The sequence below is a fragment of the Lampetra fluviatilis genome, chromosome 64, assembly GCF_964198595.1.
Source record: "Lampetra fluviatilis chromosome 64, kcLamFluv1.1, whole genome shotgun sequence".
NCBI lineage: Eukaryota > Metazoa > Chordata > Hyperoartia > Petromyzontiformes > Petromyzontidae > Lampetra > Lampetra fluviatilis.
Window position 1 is genome coordinate 560,845 of NC_136338.1, and position 17,138 is coordinate 577,982.

A 17,138-nucleotide genomic window follows, 5' to 3' on the forward strand; every position below is an offset into this window, starting at 1 on the left:
ACTTTACCGAAAAAACCTGAGAATATGAAATCATCCTCCACTCTAATGGGCGGGGCATCTAAGTAGCGTCATCGCTCTGTGGGCGGGGCCTATAACGGTGCCCAGTGGGCGTGGTCAGTAAGCCCCGCAGGAGCTCTCGACCAATGAGAAGGCGTCTCGACCCCACCCCGCCCATCGCCCCGCCCCTTGCCCCGCCCCCGCCCCGCCCCCCGGTTGATATGGCGACGCGGCGCTTGGCTTCAACACGGAGGGCCGTGTTGACTTGAGATTCACTGTACAATGGTCAGTTCTCATTAATGTTAACTTTTATAACTTTCCTTTACGCGTATAACGTTACAAGTTTTAACAGGGCTTGCTTCGTGTTGAATCTGGTTAAAGGCGCATACCGTGCAAGTGCAGGCTCACGCCCGTGCTAGGAGAAGGGACCCCCTCCACCCCCTCTAGAGAGACAGACATAGGCCTACTCTTCCACGCCTGGCCACTCGCGTCTCTGTTGGAGTGTGGGAGAGATACCCACACTTTACCCCACCTCACGCTGCCGCTTGTTGGACGGAACATTTCCTCTCAGATTCTCTCGCCTCGAGCGAACTAAAAACATTGTATTTGTATTTGACCAGGTAAGGCCCACTGAGTTATATAAATGTGTTTCTGTGACGACCTTGGCCACAAATGATAGCTCGACGAGGTAATGTATCATCGTGATCGTGTGGCAACTCATAGCGGCAGTGCCAAGATGTTGACTACCTCGCCTGGTCTACAGGAGGTCGTGGTAGATGTTGACCACCTCGCCTGGTCTACAGGAGGTCGTGGTAGATGTTAACTACCTCACCTGGTCTACAGGAGGTCGTGGTAGATGTTGACTACCTCGCCTGGTCTACAGGAGGTCGTGGTAGATGTTGACTACCTCGCCTGGTCTACAGGAGGTCGTGGTAGATGTTAACTACCTCACCTGGTCTACAGGAGGTCGTGGTAGATGTTGACTACCTCGCCTGGTCTACAGGAGGTCGTGGTAGATGTTGACTACCTCGCCTGGTCTACAGGAGGTCGTGGTAGATGTTGACTACCTCGCCTGGTATACAGGAGGTCGTGGTAGATGTTGACTACCTCGCCTGGTCTACAGGAGGTCGTGGTAGATGTTAACTACCTCGCCTGGTCTAAAGGAGGTCGTGGTAGATGTTGACTACCTCGCCTGGTCAACAGGAGGTCGTGGTAGATGTTGACTACCTAGCCTGGTCTACAGGAGGTCGTGGTAGATGTCGACTACCTCGCCTGGTCTACAGGAGGTCGTGGTAGACGACTACCTCGCCTGGTCTACAGGAGGTCGTGGTAGATGTTGACGACCTCGCCTGGTCTACAGGAGGTCGTGGTAGATGTTGACTACCTCGCCTGGTCTATAGGAGGTTGTGGTAGATGTTGGCTACTTCGCCTGGTCTACAGGAGGTCGTGGTAGATGTTGACTACCTCGCCTGGTCTACAGGAGGTCGTGGTAGATGTTGACTACCTCGCCTGGTATACAGGAGGTCGTGGGGTCGATCCCGACCCTGACGACGCCTGCTGCTCCTGTATATTTGGAGTCTTCATGTCTCTCTCTCTCTCCACGTGGTGGCTTGGATTTGTCTCCGATCCTCCTCCGGTTTTTTTCCTCCACAACATACGGTTGGCCACGTACGGTTCTAAAGAAGTTCAACACGTGTACATACAAACAAGCGATGGGAGAGCAACGTATGTTGAAAAGGTGACCAAATCACCAACAAATATAAAAACATAAAATGAATGAATATCGTTAAGCGCCGCATGTCTCTGTCGTGTTTTCGCCGTGAGCAGTCGGCCAGGAGCCGCAGCGTCGTCGCCAGCGGCAAGAGGCGGTCGGGAAAGGTGGACAAGCAGAAGGAGGAGGAACGCAGGAGGCAGGAGGAAGGTTTGTTGTCTTCCAGCATTGCGCCACGGTGGGCAGGAGATGTTAACTCTCTCACCTGGTACGCAGGAGGTCATGGGCTCGATCCCGACCCTAACGATGCCTGCTGCTGCTGTATATTTGGAGTTTGCGTCTCTCTCTCTCTCTGTCATCATCATCACGGTGGCCAGGAGATGTTAACTCCCTCGCCTGGTACGCAGGAGGTCGTGGGCTCGATCCCGACCATGACGATGCCTGCTGCTGCTGTATATTTGGAGTTTGTCTCTCTCTCTCTCTCTGTCATCATCATCATGGTGGCTAGGAGATGTTAACTACCTCGCCTGGTATACAGGAGGACGTGGGTTCGATCCCGACTCTGACGATGCTCGCTCTATATTTGGAGTTTTCGTGTCTCTCTCTCTCTCCCAGTGGTCGCGTGGATTTTTTTTCCGGGTCCTCCCGTTTTTTCCCTCCACATTCAGAATCAACATCACGCGTTTAGAGTATTTGGCTGCTGCTATAAATGTCCACATGATGTGCCACTTCGTTGAGCTATCATTTATTGCGCCCCCATCGTGTTTGTGTTTCTTGTTTTAACGTTCTGACCCGTGCTCCCTACTGGACATCTTTGAAAAAGAGCTCTATAGTTAATCGGATTCCTCCTGCAGTTTGCATATTCTGATTTTGGGCAAGTCGCTTCTGAAAAAGAGCTATAAAGCTCAAGTGGGCCTTACCTGGTAAAATAAAAAAAATAGTTTATCGTTGTATCTGGCCTCTTATAATCCAACCTTGAGCCACTCACTTGCTTCCAAAAGTGCGGCTCGACTGAGGCTCTGTTCGTGGGGGAAAATCCCTGAGCATGCCTGGGAACCGTGCACTGGTCGGAGCTGGCTCAGAAGTTAAGCGTGGCTCTTTGAGCCGGCTCACTCGAGCCAGAGCCAAGCCACCACTACAGCCTCGCACTCGACTCTCACATCTTCATCACCACCACCATTGGTTGTTGTTGTTGTGTGTCTGTCGGCGTGTGTCGTTGTGCAGTGGAGAGGTGAGCGCAGCGGTTAGCACGCTCCGCTACGAACCTGGAGCCCCAAGTTCGCTTCCCACTCACAGCCAACACCAGTGACGATTATCTGAACCGATCCTGGTCCTCCCCCTCTAGGTTAACTCACCCTCAAACGCGTACCTGGTGTGGTGTGTAATATTGCCGCAAGGGAGACAAAGTTGCCGGGCGTGGTGCTGGCCACCCACCCTCTTCGTGTACCGCGCCGACCTTCATAGGTGCTGCTACTCGCTAACGGTACTTGCCCCAACAGTCTGTTGAGGCTACACGGGGGATCTTTGTCTTTTGTCGTTGTGCAGAGGAGGCCCGCATACGCAAGGAGCAGGAGGAGGCGGAGAGGCAGGAGAAGGAGCGGCTGGAGGTGGAGGAGAGGGAGCGGCTGGAGGCCAAGGTAACCCAGCCACATGGTGATCTCCGTGGTTGGCACGGACCCCCGATGACCTGGACACTCCGTCTCGTGACGCGGTGCCAAGATAAAAAGTCCAGATCACGTTTGGCCACGATGGGAGTGGAGAGGTAGGCGGTGGTTGGGGGTGAGCAGAAATGGACAAAACATTTCAAGACGGGGGAAAGAGAAAAGAAAGTTACGCAAAAGTAAAAAAAAGTTTCGCCAAAATTAAGCGCAAGTACAAACAACTTACGCTAAAGTGAAGACATATCACGCAAAAACACAATAAAGGTTCGCAAAAGTTAAAAAAGGTGACGCTAAAATTACAAAAAGTTACGTAAGAGCAAGGTGACCGTGTTTGTGTGCGTCCAGGAGCGCGAGCGCCGTGATGGTGAACTGGCGGAGCTGAGCGAGGCCCTGCAGGCCGTGCGGCTCAGCACGGCGCAGGCGGAGAGCCAGCAGAGAGCCAGCGCTCAGGTGATGGCTACACGGCGACTCTCCAGAGGCTCGCGTTCCCTGCAGAGCTGACGAGTGCTCATTTATTTTTAAATCCTTTATATTAAGTTCACTTGCTTGCGCGCTTACGACCGTGCAAATCTTTCGGTCGTTTTTTAACCCACTTCCCGTGATCCAATCGAGCTGACATTTTGCACACAGACTCGTTGTGCGTGACAATTTATTTTCGTGAAAATTTTTTTCCTAAATTTTACACTTTTTAGGAAAAAATAAATTATATTTAATTACCAATTGCTTAATGGTGGCAGGCAATCATCTGCCCCATAGGTGGCAGCCATCTCAAGCCAGAGGACGAGAGGACTCTAGCCGCCACGCATATAAAGGATTTATAGTGAAAAACTTTGTTTTTACGGGTTAGTTTTTTAGTGATTTCCTTACCTTTACCTCTACTTTGCACTCCTATCGTTTGTTGTATTGTTTGTATGTATGTGTGGATGTTGAAATTCTTTGGCACCGTGGGTAGCCAACCGTGCAAATTGGAGATGCGGGGGTAGGACAACAAACTAAACACAAAAAGCACTTAGAAATAATGAGCTTGTCTATCTTGATGATGATTTAAAAGTGCATGGCTCGGAAGGTTAGCCAAAGGCCACTGTGAGGATGACCAGAGTTCGCATGATGATGGTTTATGCTCCTTGACGAGATCATCAAGGTATTGTGGTTCATTTGTGGCAAGCCAAACGTGCTAAGCTTCATCGTGTTAGGAAGCCAGTGGAGCTATGCACGCTTGAATAATCTCGATTGCAAACTAATTTCTTTAGAACTGATTTTTGCGTTTAATTTTGTTGTCATTCCCCCGCACCGCCGATGAGCACGGTTGGCTACATACGGTGCGAAAGACGTTCAACATACACACAGATAACTTGCTGCTGCTGCTGCTCTGAGTCCGCACCCTCTCGCGCCACTCGCAGTGGGAGCGCTACATGCGTTGCGACGGCACCCCGGACCCGAGCGAGGCGAAGGAGATCAACACCTTCCTGAGCCTCTGGGTCGAGAGTGCCCCACGTGACGTCGCCACGGCGCTGCAGCAGTGCAGCACAGCGCTGGACGTGAGGGCGCGAACCCACGGCACCAACACAACCACCGCTCTGTATGTCACCACCGTGGCGTCACGGTGGTGAGATGTTAACGACCTCGCCTGGTACACAGGCGTGCGGGGGTTCGATCCTGACCCTGGTTGTGGATTTTTATCCGGTTCCTCCGGTTTTTCTCTCCACATTTAGAATCAACGTGCATCTAGAGTATGTGCCTACCGCTATACATTTACGCATGACGATAAGCCCCCGCTTGACGTCGCCACGATGCTACGGGAGTGTAGCACAGCGCTGGACGTGAGGGCGCGAACCCACGGCACCAACACAACCACCGCTCTGCATCTGTATACACACACATACGTGTTTATTATTGGGGTGCCGCCGTGGCAAGATGTTAACTACCTAACCTGGTATGCAGGAGGGCGTGGGTTCGATCCCGATCCTGACACCTGCTGTCTATTTGGAGTTTGCTTGTTCTCTCTCTCCCCGTGGTCGCGTGGATTTCTCTCCGGGTGCTCCGGTTTTTCCCTCCGACATTTATAATCAACATCACACGTTGAAAGCTTTTGGCTGCTGCCATCAATTTCCACACGATTATGATGATAAGCCACTTCTTTGAGCTGTCATTTGTGAAAAAGAGTTGTTTAGCTTAGTTTATTATTATAATTTTTTTCTCACTCGTTTTTTTTCTACACAGGAAAGCCTCGCTTAGTCTCAAGACTCGTTTTCAGGAGGGTTCCTGCCAAGTTTTTGCAGTAGGGGGGCGATGTTAAATGTAATTGAGTGATTTGCAGGTGATATTTCGTATGTATGTTGAACTTCTTTTGCACCGCATGTAGACATCCGTGCTAATTGGAGGTGCGGAGGAAGCACAACAAACTAAACACACAAAAGCAGTTCTAAAGAAAAGATTCTTCAATATAGATGATGATTTAAAAGTGCATAGACCCTAGTCGCTTCCTGATATCGGACGGAAGAGCGTTCCAGACGGCCGTAAAAGCGCATCTGAACGCGCTGCGATACGGCGACCGTCTTTGTTCGATGGCCAGAAGCCGCTGCTGCTGCTGCGAGGATGACTGGCGGAGTTCCCGTGATGATGGTTTATGCTCCTCAACGTCAGCACTGGGGAGACAAAAGCAGCTGGGCGTTGCGTCGGTCACCCACGCCCCTCATATGGGTCCCCCGTAGAGGTGCGCCGTGTCAGCCTTCATAGCTGCTCGAGAAGGGAACTTTGCCCAATTACCTGTTAAGGCTATATGGGGGATATTTGTCCTTGTCGCTCCCTCTCACCTGTTTTCTGTCCCACGGTGTTGAGCGGGTACGGGGATACAATTCGCGTCAGTCCGTGCGCACCCTGCTGCTCCGTGATTCTGCATGGAGGGCGACGTGCTGTTGGGTGCAGTCTGTTTTATAGAGGCTACATGCTGGATCTTTGCCTTCGTGGTGTGTGCAGCTGATTGAGGAGCTGGAGTTTGTTCTGGCTGACACGCCGGACGGAGTTCTCAATGTGCAGACCGTGTCCCGGCATCGCCACTCCATCCTGCAGCTGCAGGAGATCATCGCCAGAAAGCTGGACCAGGTCACCCATGACCTGCTGAAGGTGATTGGTTGATGGCTCGGAATGGGGTCTATCCAGCTACGCTGGTGCACGTGGTGATGGTGGTGGTGGTGTTGGCACAGTCGGGGTCACAGCTGGTGCATCTGCCAGTCATCTCAATCAGTCGACCCATGGCACCTGGGTCTGTCCCATTTTTTACTTCTACCAGCGAGGCTTCGACACATCACGTGGCCTCAAAGTGCACCTGGCCTAGGCACAGGCACCGTGATGATGTCACCGTCACTTTGTGGCGAATGGCGCTGGGTATTGGTGATGATGGTGGTGGTGGTGATGGCGGTAGTGTAGCGGTTAGCATGCTGCACGACGAACCCTGCGACCCGGGTTCGATTCTCGCTCACAATCAACATCAGTGACGATTATCAAACCAGTCCCGGGCCTACCCTAGGTTGACTCGGCCTCAAATGAGTATCTGCTGCAGTGTGTAAACATTGTCATTGGGGAGACAAGGGTGTGGTGCTGGCCACTCAATCCCTCGTGTGCCATGCCGGCCTTCATAGGTGTCTGTCATAAACAGCACTTGACCCAACAGTCTGTTGAGACTGTACGGGGAATCTTTGTGTGTGCCGGGTGCCAGTGTGCAAGCAAGGACGCCGACCTCGAGACAGGAAACCTCCAGACGGTGGTGGAGAGCCCCTTCATGACCCTCATGCTGTGGGCCAACCTCAACAAGAACCCGAGGTGGCACACCGGGTGGCACACTGGGTGGCACACTGGGTGGCACACTGGGTGGCACACCGTGTGGCACACTGGGTGGCATACAGGAACGCATCCCCGACGTGAAACCGGGTTGTCACCATAATTTTTAATGAAATGAAGTCATTGTTTTTATTACAGTTACAATTCACGGACATTCCTCCTGCCACGTTGTCCGCCAACCACCTGCGCAGGTTTAAAGGCTACGAATTTGCGGATCGGGGCGCGGGCTTCGAGCTGCCCAAGCCGCTGGCCGCTTGCCCGGTCGCCGTGCGCATCCTGTGGACCCGCTACGACCACCTCACCCACCTCTGCGCCACCTCCGACCTCACGCCCGCAACGACGACGACGGATGGCGTTCCCGCCGGACCAGCCGCCGATCCGGCTGAACGATCGGACGCGAGACCGCAGACGGGAGACGCAACGGCGGCGCCGCCGGAGAAGGAGCGGCGGGAGGAGGAGGCAGCCGAGCAGGAGGGGAAGGAGGAAGGGGAGGCTGCCGTTGGTGGCGGTGGCGGCGGCGGCGGCGGAGCGGAGGAGCCGAACGCGCAGGCAGAGGAAGGTGCGGCGCAAATTGAGAGGCGCAAGGTGAGAGGAGGCGGTGGCGGTGGGAGGGAGGGATTTAACCCCCCCCCTAGTTCCAGCCGTTTACCCTGGTTCTGAGCGAGTGGGTGAGTGGGTGGGTGAGTGGGTGGGTGGGTGGGTGAGTGGGTGGGTGGGTGGGTGAGTGGGTGGGTGAGTCGGTGGGTGAGTGGGTGAGTGGGTGGGTGGGTGAGTGGGTGAGTGGGTGAGAGGGTGAGTTGGTGAGTGGGTGAGAGGGTGGGTGAGTGGGTGGGTGAGTGGGTGGGTGGGTGAGTGGGTGGGTGGGTGGGTGAGTGGGTGGGTTGGTGAGTGGGTGGGTGAGTGGGTGAGTGGGTGGGTGGGTGAGTGGGTGGGTGAGTGGGTGGGTGGGTGAGCGAGTGGGTGAGCGAGTGGGTGAGTGGGTGGGTGAGTGGGTTAACTGCCCTTTGCCTGCTAGTTCTGGCCGTGTACCCAGCAGGTTTTGTTTATTTCCCTGCTTTCCATACACGGCGGCGCTTTGGTGGGATCTACGAATGAAATGCGCCACTTTGCACGCGTAAATTATTTAAGTATTAAACGATTTTCTATTTTACCAGGTAAGGCCCACTGAGCGATATGGCTCTTTTTTCAGAGACCTGGCTATCACAAATGATAGCTCAAAGAAGTGGATTATTGAGTGGAAATTTATAGCAGCCAAATACTCTAAACGCATAATGTGTATTCTAAATGTAGTGGTAAAAACAAGAGGGCCCGGAGAAAAATCCACATGACCACAGGGAGAGAGGGAAAGACGCAAGCTCCAAATATACAGCAGGCGTCAGGGTCGGGATCAAACCCACGAGCTCCTGCGTACCGAAACATCCGATGTCGATCAAACTTAACGTGAAGCGCGCTCCTTCGGCCTCTTGTGCGCAGAGTCCAATGAGCACCTCATCACAGGCGGACGATGAGAAGGTTGCTGGGACAGAGGAGGAGACGGAGATCACCGTGGTGGAGACGGACCGAGCTGCACCACCAGGTGAGCCGCGCTTACGCCCTGAGCAGGCCTACACCAAGATGTTAACTGCCTCGCCTGGTATGCAGGAGGTCGGGCGATTGATCCCGACCTTGACGCCTGCTGGATTATTTGTAGTTTGCGTGTCTCTCTCTCTCCCCGCGGTCGCGTGGATTTTTTCTCCGAGTCCTCCGGTTTTTCCCTCCACATTTAGAATCAACGTTACGCATTAAAATAATGTAGATTTCTTTGCTGCTATAATCCATAATAGAGGCATCACATGTATCCATCTATTTAAGAACGAAACTGGAGGTTTTTACCACAAATCTGGTCGCCGCCTGATGATGCGAGTTGTAATTTCTGGCGAAACGTCATACTGGAATTGTAAATGTTGTGGGTTTACTCTCCAACACATCGGTGTGCTGCACTAGTAACAAATTGCCACGTTTTGTTTACGTGACAAACCTTACTAATTGGCTGTGTCGAGTGGTGGCGGGTTTAACAACACATATTTACGCGATCTAACCCAAAAAAACTCTTAAATATTGGTCGCTTTCTGGTATAAATTTCCCCATGACAAACTAGATATCATTTGTGGCCAGGTCACTTGTGAAAACGAAGCTAATAGTTACATGGTAAGACAAACATAATTTAGTTTTACTTGTATAATGTTTTTTCATAATTTGTTTACCTTTCCTATACTTTTCACTCCCTACCGTGGTTTTGTATTGTTTGTTGCTGTAACGTTCTGACCCCGTGCCCCGACTGGACATCTGTGAAAATAATCTTTATAGCTCATCGGATTCCTCCTCCAGTATAGATATTCTGATTGATCACCATCGTCATCAGCGCCCACAGCTAGAATCCATCCGCTGCTGAATGAAGGCCCTCCCTCTCTCTCCGCGCCATCGCTCCCCATCGCGGTCACGCGATGATCACGTTTGTGGATGATTTCGTCGCTCCATCTCCGCGGAGGATGACTTCTCTCGGGCGCGTTTCGTTTGTTGGCTGCCGCTCCCGCCGTTAGTCTGCACCATCGGCCGTCATCCGAACTCGGCCATGATGTCATGTGCCCTGCCCAAGCCCATTTACTTTTCTCAGCAATAATTTACTTTTATAAAAAAAAATCGTCAAACAAAACCCAGAATTCAAAGTGGATTTCAAAAAGGAGGGGAGAACAACTGCAGATAACAAAACGAAATGGCTTATCACGTGGAAATGTATAGCAGCATCCAAATACTCTAAACACGCATTGATTCTAAATGTGGAGGGGAAAAACTGAAGGACCCGGAGAAGAATCCATGCGACCACGGGGAGAACATCCAAACGCCACTCACTCACAGACTCACATTCTGCACAACACGGGGGAAGACCATATAGAAGCGCACCCGAGTTCAGGCATCGAAGCAATGCGTGTCGTGCTGCGAGGCACCGCGCTGCCGCTCTGCCATTGACCCCTGACGATGAACGTTGTCTGAACGTTGTCTGAACGTTGTCTGAACGTTGTCTCCGGCCTCAGAGCTGCCGGTGCAGCAGCATGACGGGACGATGGGGAGCGACGAGGTGGACCTGAGGCAGCAGTTGCCTCTCGGCGGAGTCCTCTACGTGGATCTGCTGGAGCTGCCTCCGCAGCCCACGTTCATCAGTGGCTGGACCATCACGCAGGCGAGTGAACGCGGCAACGCTCGCAGGTGAACGCGGCAACGCTGCAGGTCTACACGGCAACGCTGCAAGTGGAATGTTGCCGTAGGAACAGCTGGAGACCAGTCCACACTTTGCCGTACCGTCTTCTCCTGGCAGAGCCAGTGGCACGGCGAGTCCTCAACGGCAACCCACGGCTTAGGGAAGGGGGTTTTGCGACATCTGTGCAGTGATCCACCAACACTCGCTGTTGCTGCCTCCACACACAGAGCTGGATCGCTGCAGGCAGCCATGCGCAGCAGCAGCGTAGCCACCTCCACCACCATCACGATCACCGCCACCACCACCATCAAACAAAGATCCCCCGTGTAGCCTTAACATACTGTTGGGGCAAGTGTTGTTAGCGAGCACCTCTGAAGGCCAGAACGGCACACGAGGGGGTGGGTGGCCAGCACCACGCCCAGCCGCCTTTGTCTCCCTAATAGCTGAGTCGACCTAGGGGAGGCCCAGGACCGGTTCAGATAATCGTCACTGATGTTGACTGTGAGCGGGAATCGAACTCAGGTCGCCAGGTTCGTAGCACAGCGTGCTAACCACTACACTACCTCTCCCCCTATCACCACCATCACCGCCACCACCGCCCGCATTTTGAATTGGCACCTGTGTTGTGGTGCACTCGTAATGCCGTCATCTCTGGGGTGGGACCTGCGTGCAAGCGTGCGTGCGTTGGGGGGGTGGGGGTATGTATGTATGCGTACGTGCGTATGTTTAATTTCATTCGCTCCGTATGTAGCCATCCGTCCTAATTGGAGGTGCGAAGGAAGCACAAAAAACTAAACACCAAAAGCAGTTATAAAGAAATGAGTTTTTAATCTAGATGATGATTTAAAAGTGCATAGCTCCAGTGGCTTCCTAATATCAGAAGGCCGACCGGATTTTGCTTGATGGTGGTTTGCGTTCCTTGACGGGGTCGGGGTCTCGTGATGTTTGCGGCAGGAGCTCGAGGAGGAGGGGGGCCTGCGGTCGTACCCCTACCGCGGCGGCGACGCGGCCACGCAAAGGGGGGCCCCCTCGGCGGGTGATTCCCGGGGGGCCGGCGAGGAGCACGAGGCGGAGGGGGAGCCGCGTGACCCCCCGCTGGGGGTCACGGTGGCCGTGCCGCCCTCGCTCGTGGTGTTTGAGGCTCCGCAGGTCGCCCGCTGGGACCCGCAGAGTGAGTGAGCGAGCGGAGACACAGCGGAATCGGAATCACAGTCTCTGTTTATCCGGGAGAAATCCGAGAGATGTCCACATTGTTGCTGTACTGCCTCCTCCTGGCTGGCCCCACTGCTGCATTCAAACAGTACAAAGACACCGATAGGAATGCCACGTAGAGGAACAGTAAGCAAATCACTAAAATGTAAAAGTAAATCAGCATCTTTATTTGTTTATCCTGGAGAAAGCCCATGAGCTGCGAAGATTTTTTTACAACAGAGGTGCGGTAAGGGCCCCCCTCCTTACTGGACCTCTGGGGGTCAGAAAGTTACAACGACAAACCAAACAACAAAAAACCTGAAAGGAATGCAAAGTGTAGGGAAAGATAAGCAAATTACTTAAAATATATAAATAAAGTAGGGAGTACAAATTGCAAAAGTACACCGTCGGCAGGAGTTTCACAGCAGCGGGCGATGTTGCCACGCGGCTTTACCCACTTCGGTAATTTGAAAATAAATATAAATACTAAAACTATACTTTGTGTTATTTTACCAGATAAGGCCCACTGAGTGATATAGTTATTTTAGAAGCGACGTGGCCACATAGCTCGACGAAGACGTGACGTTGATTCTAAATGTGGTGGGAAAAACCGGAGGGTCCGGAGAAAACTCCGCACGACCACAGGGAGAGAAAGACGCAAACTCCAAATATACAGCAGCAGCAGGCATCAGCGTCGGGATCGAACCCACGACCACCAGCATACCAGGCGAGGTAGTTAACATCTCCTAGCCACCGTGATGATGATGATGAGAGAGACACACAAACTCCAAATATGCAGCAGCAGGCATCGGGGTCGGGCTCGAACCCACGACCTCCAGCATACCAAGCGAGGTAGTTAACATCTCCTAGCCACCGTGATGATGATGAGAGACACACAAACTCCAAATATACAGCAGCAGGCATCAGCATCGGGATCGAACCCACGACCTCCAGCATACCAGGCGAGGTAGTTAACATCTCGTCAGCCGCGGCGCTCCCCCCCCACCTCACATCCACCTTCTCCGCCGCCACAGGACAGCGCTGGCGGACGGACGACGTGAGCGACGTGACGTACGACGAGGCCACGAGGAAGGTGGCCTTCCGGCTGGCGACAGCGGGGCCTGTGTGCCTCCTGGCGGACGCCCACGTGAACATGCCCTACCACGGCTGGGAGCTTCGCTCGAAGGGGCCCCAGCGCGTCTTGTTCACCGTCATGGCCGCCTTCGTCGACGTCGAGTTCGAGATTCGGGTTCGTCGCCGCTGGGCAAAATCGCTGAGCGGCAACGTTCGTCGGCGGTGTGTTTTTTTTGTTTTTGGGATGCCGCGGGGGGCTGGCTAGAAGATGTTATCGCCCTCGTCTGGTGTGCAGCAGATCATGGATTGGATCGCGACCATGACGGTATCTGTTGTATATTTGGAGTTTGCTATTCTAGCAGATCGGGGTTGGATTCACAAGTGACAGAGATGGGCCGGGGGACAGACCACCCTCGTGGTGCCACGGTGGCTAGGAGATGTTCACTACCCTGCCTGGTATGCAGGAGGTCGTGGGGTCAATCACGACCCTGATTCCTGTACATTTGGAGTTTGCGTGTCTCTCTCCCTGTCGTCTCGTGGATTTTTTCCAGGTCCTCCGATTTTTCCCTCCACATTTAGAATCCATATCACGTGTTAAGAGTATTTGGCTGCTAGAAATTTCCACTTGATGATAAGCCACTTCGTTGAGCTGCTATCATTTGTGTGGCCAGGTGGCTTCTGACAAAGAGCTACACAGCTGAGTGGGCCTTATTTGGTAATATAAAATTGCTTAGTTTAATATAACAGATGTTTGTTTAGTTTTAGCAGCACGATCAACCCCAACAGTCCGATAAAGGCTACACGGGGATGGATCTTTGTCTGTTGTGGTATCAGCCGGGCGAATGCCGTCTGTGCGAGCTGCCGGAGGAGGGGGGCGAGAGCAAGACCCTGTCGTCTCTGCGCGGCGTGTGGATGAGTCCTGCCAGGCTGCGCGACACCCTGCGACGACACGGCCTCAACGTCTTCCCCGGAGCACACTCGGACAAATACGTGGCCGTCAACGTAAAGGTGCGCACGGGCGCGGCTCGTCACACACAACAACAACAAAGCGCTCGCCACAAATTAACTGATATACCTCGCTGCTTGAGCTCGTCAAGGAGCGTTAAACCATCATCACTCGAACTCCGGTCATCCTCGCAGCAGCAGAAGCGGCTTTTGGCGAGCCATTGAACGATGGTCACCGCATCGCGCTCTTTTAGAGGCGCTTCTGTGGCCGTCTGGAACACTCTTCCTTCCGATATTAGAAAGCCACCGGGAGCTTTGTACTTTTAAGTCTAGATTGAAAACACATTTCTTTAGGACTGCTTTTTGTGCTTGGTTTGCTGTCCTTCCCCCACACCTCCAATTAGCAGGGTTGACTATGTACGTTGCGAAATAGTTCAACATACATACACACAAATGGGTACCACGGTGGCGAGATGTGAACCACCTCAGCTGGCATACAGGGGTAGTGGGTTTCATCCCGACTCTGACGCCAATATATTTGTAGTTTGCATGTTCTCCCCGTGGTCGTGTGTATGTTTCTCTGGATCCTCCGGTTTTTCCCTCCACAATTGGAATCAATGTGTGTTTAGAGTAATTGGCTGGTATAAATTTCCACATGGTGATAAGCCATTTCATTGGGCTATCATTTTTGGTGGCCAGGTCGCTTCTGAACAAGTGCTATGTAACTCAGTGGGCCTTACCCGGTAAAATAAAAAATAGCTGATAGTTTAGTGTTATAAATAACGCGATCTGACCCAAAAACCTATATTCTGATTCTAACACCACCAGGACGCGCAGGCAGAGAGCAGGGCCTACGAGCAGATGGCCCTGCTGGTGTCAAACTTCTCCTTCTCCTGGAGCCGATGGAATGCGACCCGGGGTGTTCACCAGCTCGTCATGCAGGTGACACGTGCACTGCACACATCCACGGTGGCTAGGAGACGGTTTTTAACCCTTTCCCGATCCGAGACGTCTTCTGCGAGTCGCATGGTGAGGGTGTCCCGTTCACCGCCGAATCCCGGAACTCGCAAGCGGCTCGTCGTTAAATGTATTTAGAGCGGCGTAATATCGCTGTTGTTTTTTAAGACATTGTACTCACCGTGGAGAACTCCAGCGACACGCCCGCACTCTACGATAGCTGCTGCTGCCAAACTGTGACACGCCTCACGCACGGCCTTGTGGGAGCCTTGGTCCTGAGTTTTTTTTTACTTCTGATTTCGTTTTGATGTACACATACGTCATCGGAATGGGAAAGGGTTAACTACCTCGCCTGATATGGAGGTCGTAGGTTCGATCCCGGCCCTGATGACGCCTGCTGTATATTTGGAGTTTGCGTGTCTCTGTCTCCCCAGGGTTCCGTGGATTTTTCTCCAGGTCCTCCGGTTTTTCCCCTCCACATTTAGCATGAACATCATGCGTTTACAGTATTTGGTTACTGCTATACATTTCTACACGGTGATGATGATGAGCCACTTCGTTGAGCTCTCATTTGTGATAGAAAAAGAGGTACATAGCTCAGTGGGGCCTTAGCTGATAAAATAAAAATTAGTTTTTCGTTTAATAGTTTTAGGTTATCACGATAATTATTTATAACATATCATTTTGATCGCATTTTCTGGTTTGTTTTGGGCTGCAGGTGCGCGAGGGCGAGGAGGCCGCCGGCGGCGACGCCTGGGGCCTGCTGCTGGTGACGGCCGAGCGGTCGTGCCGGCTGCGGATGTCCGAGTCGGCTCCGGCCTTCACCGACGAGCTTCCCGATGGCGCCGAGCTTCACTCAACGCTGTGCCACGCGCTGCTGGCCGCGCGCGACTCCACTCCCGCGGAAATGCGAGCCGCCGCCACGGCCGCGCCGGCGCTGACGTCCACCCTGCGCCAGCTGCTTGCCTCCACCAGGGTCCTCTCCTACTGCTAGTGGCCGACGCTCGCGCGGCGCCGGTTCCGATTCCCCCGGTGGGGTGGTTTGCCCCGGCTGGCTCATTGTCCTCAACAACAATTAAAGCCACACGCACACACACGATGTGTTTTAAATATATATTTGCTTGTGGTAAGCTTAACTAATTTAACTATTTTGTATTTTACCAGGGAAGGGTCCACTGAGCTATATGAGCTCTTTTTCAGAAGCGACCTGGCTATCACGAATGATAGCTCAGCCAAGTGGTGGCTCATCATCTCGAAATTTACAGCAGCAAAATACTCTGAACGCGTGACATTGATTCTGAACGCAGAGGGGACAAAACCGGAGGACCCGGAGAAAAATCCACACGACCACAGGGAGATGGACATGCAAACTCAAAATATAAAGGAATCAGGGTCGTGATCGAACCCACGACCTCCTGCATACCAGGCAAGGTAGTGAACATTTAGAATCAACATCACGTTTTCAGAGTATCTGGCTGCTGTTATAGATTTCCACATAAGCCACTTCGCTAGAGCCAGTGACCTGGCTATCACAGATAGTATAGTTCAGTGTGGGGCCTTACCTGGTATAATAAAACCATAGTGAACTCGCTCTCGAAGAGAGGGGATACCTCAGAGGTGCGTGGAGGAACCACAGATGAGCGGGAAGGCAGCGGCACCTACAATCGCCCGAGCTCTGCAGTCCCCGTGGGGAGTCAACGGTTATCGTTTGTAGTTACCGACGACCCCTGTGGTCATCATTATCGTCGTCATCATCGTCGGCAGCAGCAGCAGCAGCCATGATTCTGCGACGTAACAATCCACCCACCACCTGCACGAGAGCCGATTTCATCGCTTCATCTCCACGGTAGCCGTCCTCTCGGACGCGTTCCATTCCTTGGCTGCCACTCCGTTTCTCACTCTTGACCATTGGCTATCATCTTCGTCCCTTCTGGCCGTGACGCATCCTGCCCGATCCCCACTCGCTTTGCGTTAACGCTTTGGATGTCATCAACCCTTTTCCGTTCCGATGACGTACATGTATTATATTTTAAGTTGTTTTTCATATACGTCATCATAACTTAATACAGTGATTTTGGCTGTAACGGTTCCACCTGACGACGGAAGCTTGTGTTGCCTCCGAAACGCCGTGATTTAATTTAGTTTTAATTTATTTTATTTTTTTACCTACGTGACTTTACCGAAAAAATCAAAGAGTATGAATCCTTGCAGTCACGAAAGCTTCAAATCTAAAAACAAAAACTTTATCGGTGCTGAGGCTCCCACAAGGCCACGCGGGAGGGCGTGTGGCACAGTTTGGTGCCAGCTATCGTAGAGTTTCGGCGGTCGTGTCACATCGGCTCTCTGTGGTGAGGAGCAACGTCTTTAAAAACGACGGCGCGACTGCTGTGCCTCTCTACATCAACTGAACCTCGAGCTACTTACGCGTTGCGAGATTCCGCGGTGAACGGGGACACCCACCACCTTGCAACTTTCAGACGTTGTAGACAGGAAAGAGGTGAACTTGCGTGTAACCTCTCATCCACTTGCT

At 52.6% G+C, this 17,138-nt stretch overlaps 1 protein-coding gene across 3 annotated transcripts; it reads left to right on the forward strand.

The window, feature by feature from the left end:
• The first annotated feature begins 215 nt into the window (after window positions 1–215).
• Window positions 216–15,722, forward strand: DNAI7 (dynein axonemal intermediate chain 7). 3 transcript variants are annotated; one of them, XM_078882307.1, is made up of 15 exons: window positions 216–282; window positions 1,825–1,918; window positions 3,254–3,345; window positions 3,715–3,819; window positions 4,770–4,907; window positions 6,346–6,492; window positions 7,085–7,188; window positions 7,398–7,791; window positions 8,680–8,782; window positions 10,278–10,423; window positions 11,396–11,612; window positions 12,667–12,881; window positions 13,541–13,714; window positions 14,480–14,593; window positions 15,327–15,722. In XM_078882307.1, the coding sequence occupies exons 1-15, from the start codon at window positions 280–282 to the stop codon at window positions 15,600–15,602; spliced, it is 2,322 nt and encodes a 773-aa protein (XP_078738433.1). In that variant the 5' UTR covers window positions 216–279; the 3' UTR covers window positions 15,603–15,722. The 3 variants fall into 3 exon arrangements, with proteins under 3 accessions (XP_078738433.1, XP_078738432.1, XP_078738434.1); XM_078882306.1 differs by lacking the exon at window positions 216–282 and having other exon boundaries at window positions 1,724–1,918; XM_078882308.1 differs by lacking the exons at window positions 216–282; window positions 4,770–4,907 and having other exon boundaries at window positions 1,724–1,918.
• Window positions 15,723–17,138: the final 1,416 nt, after the last annotated feature.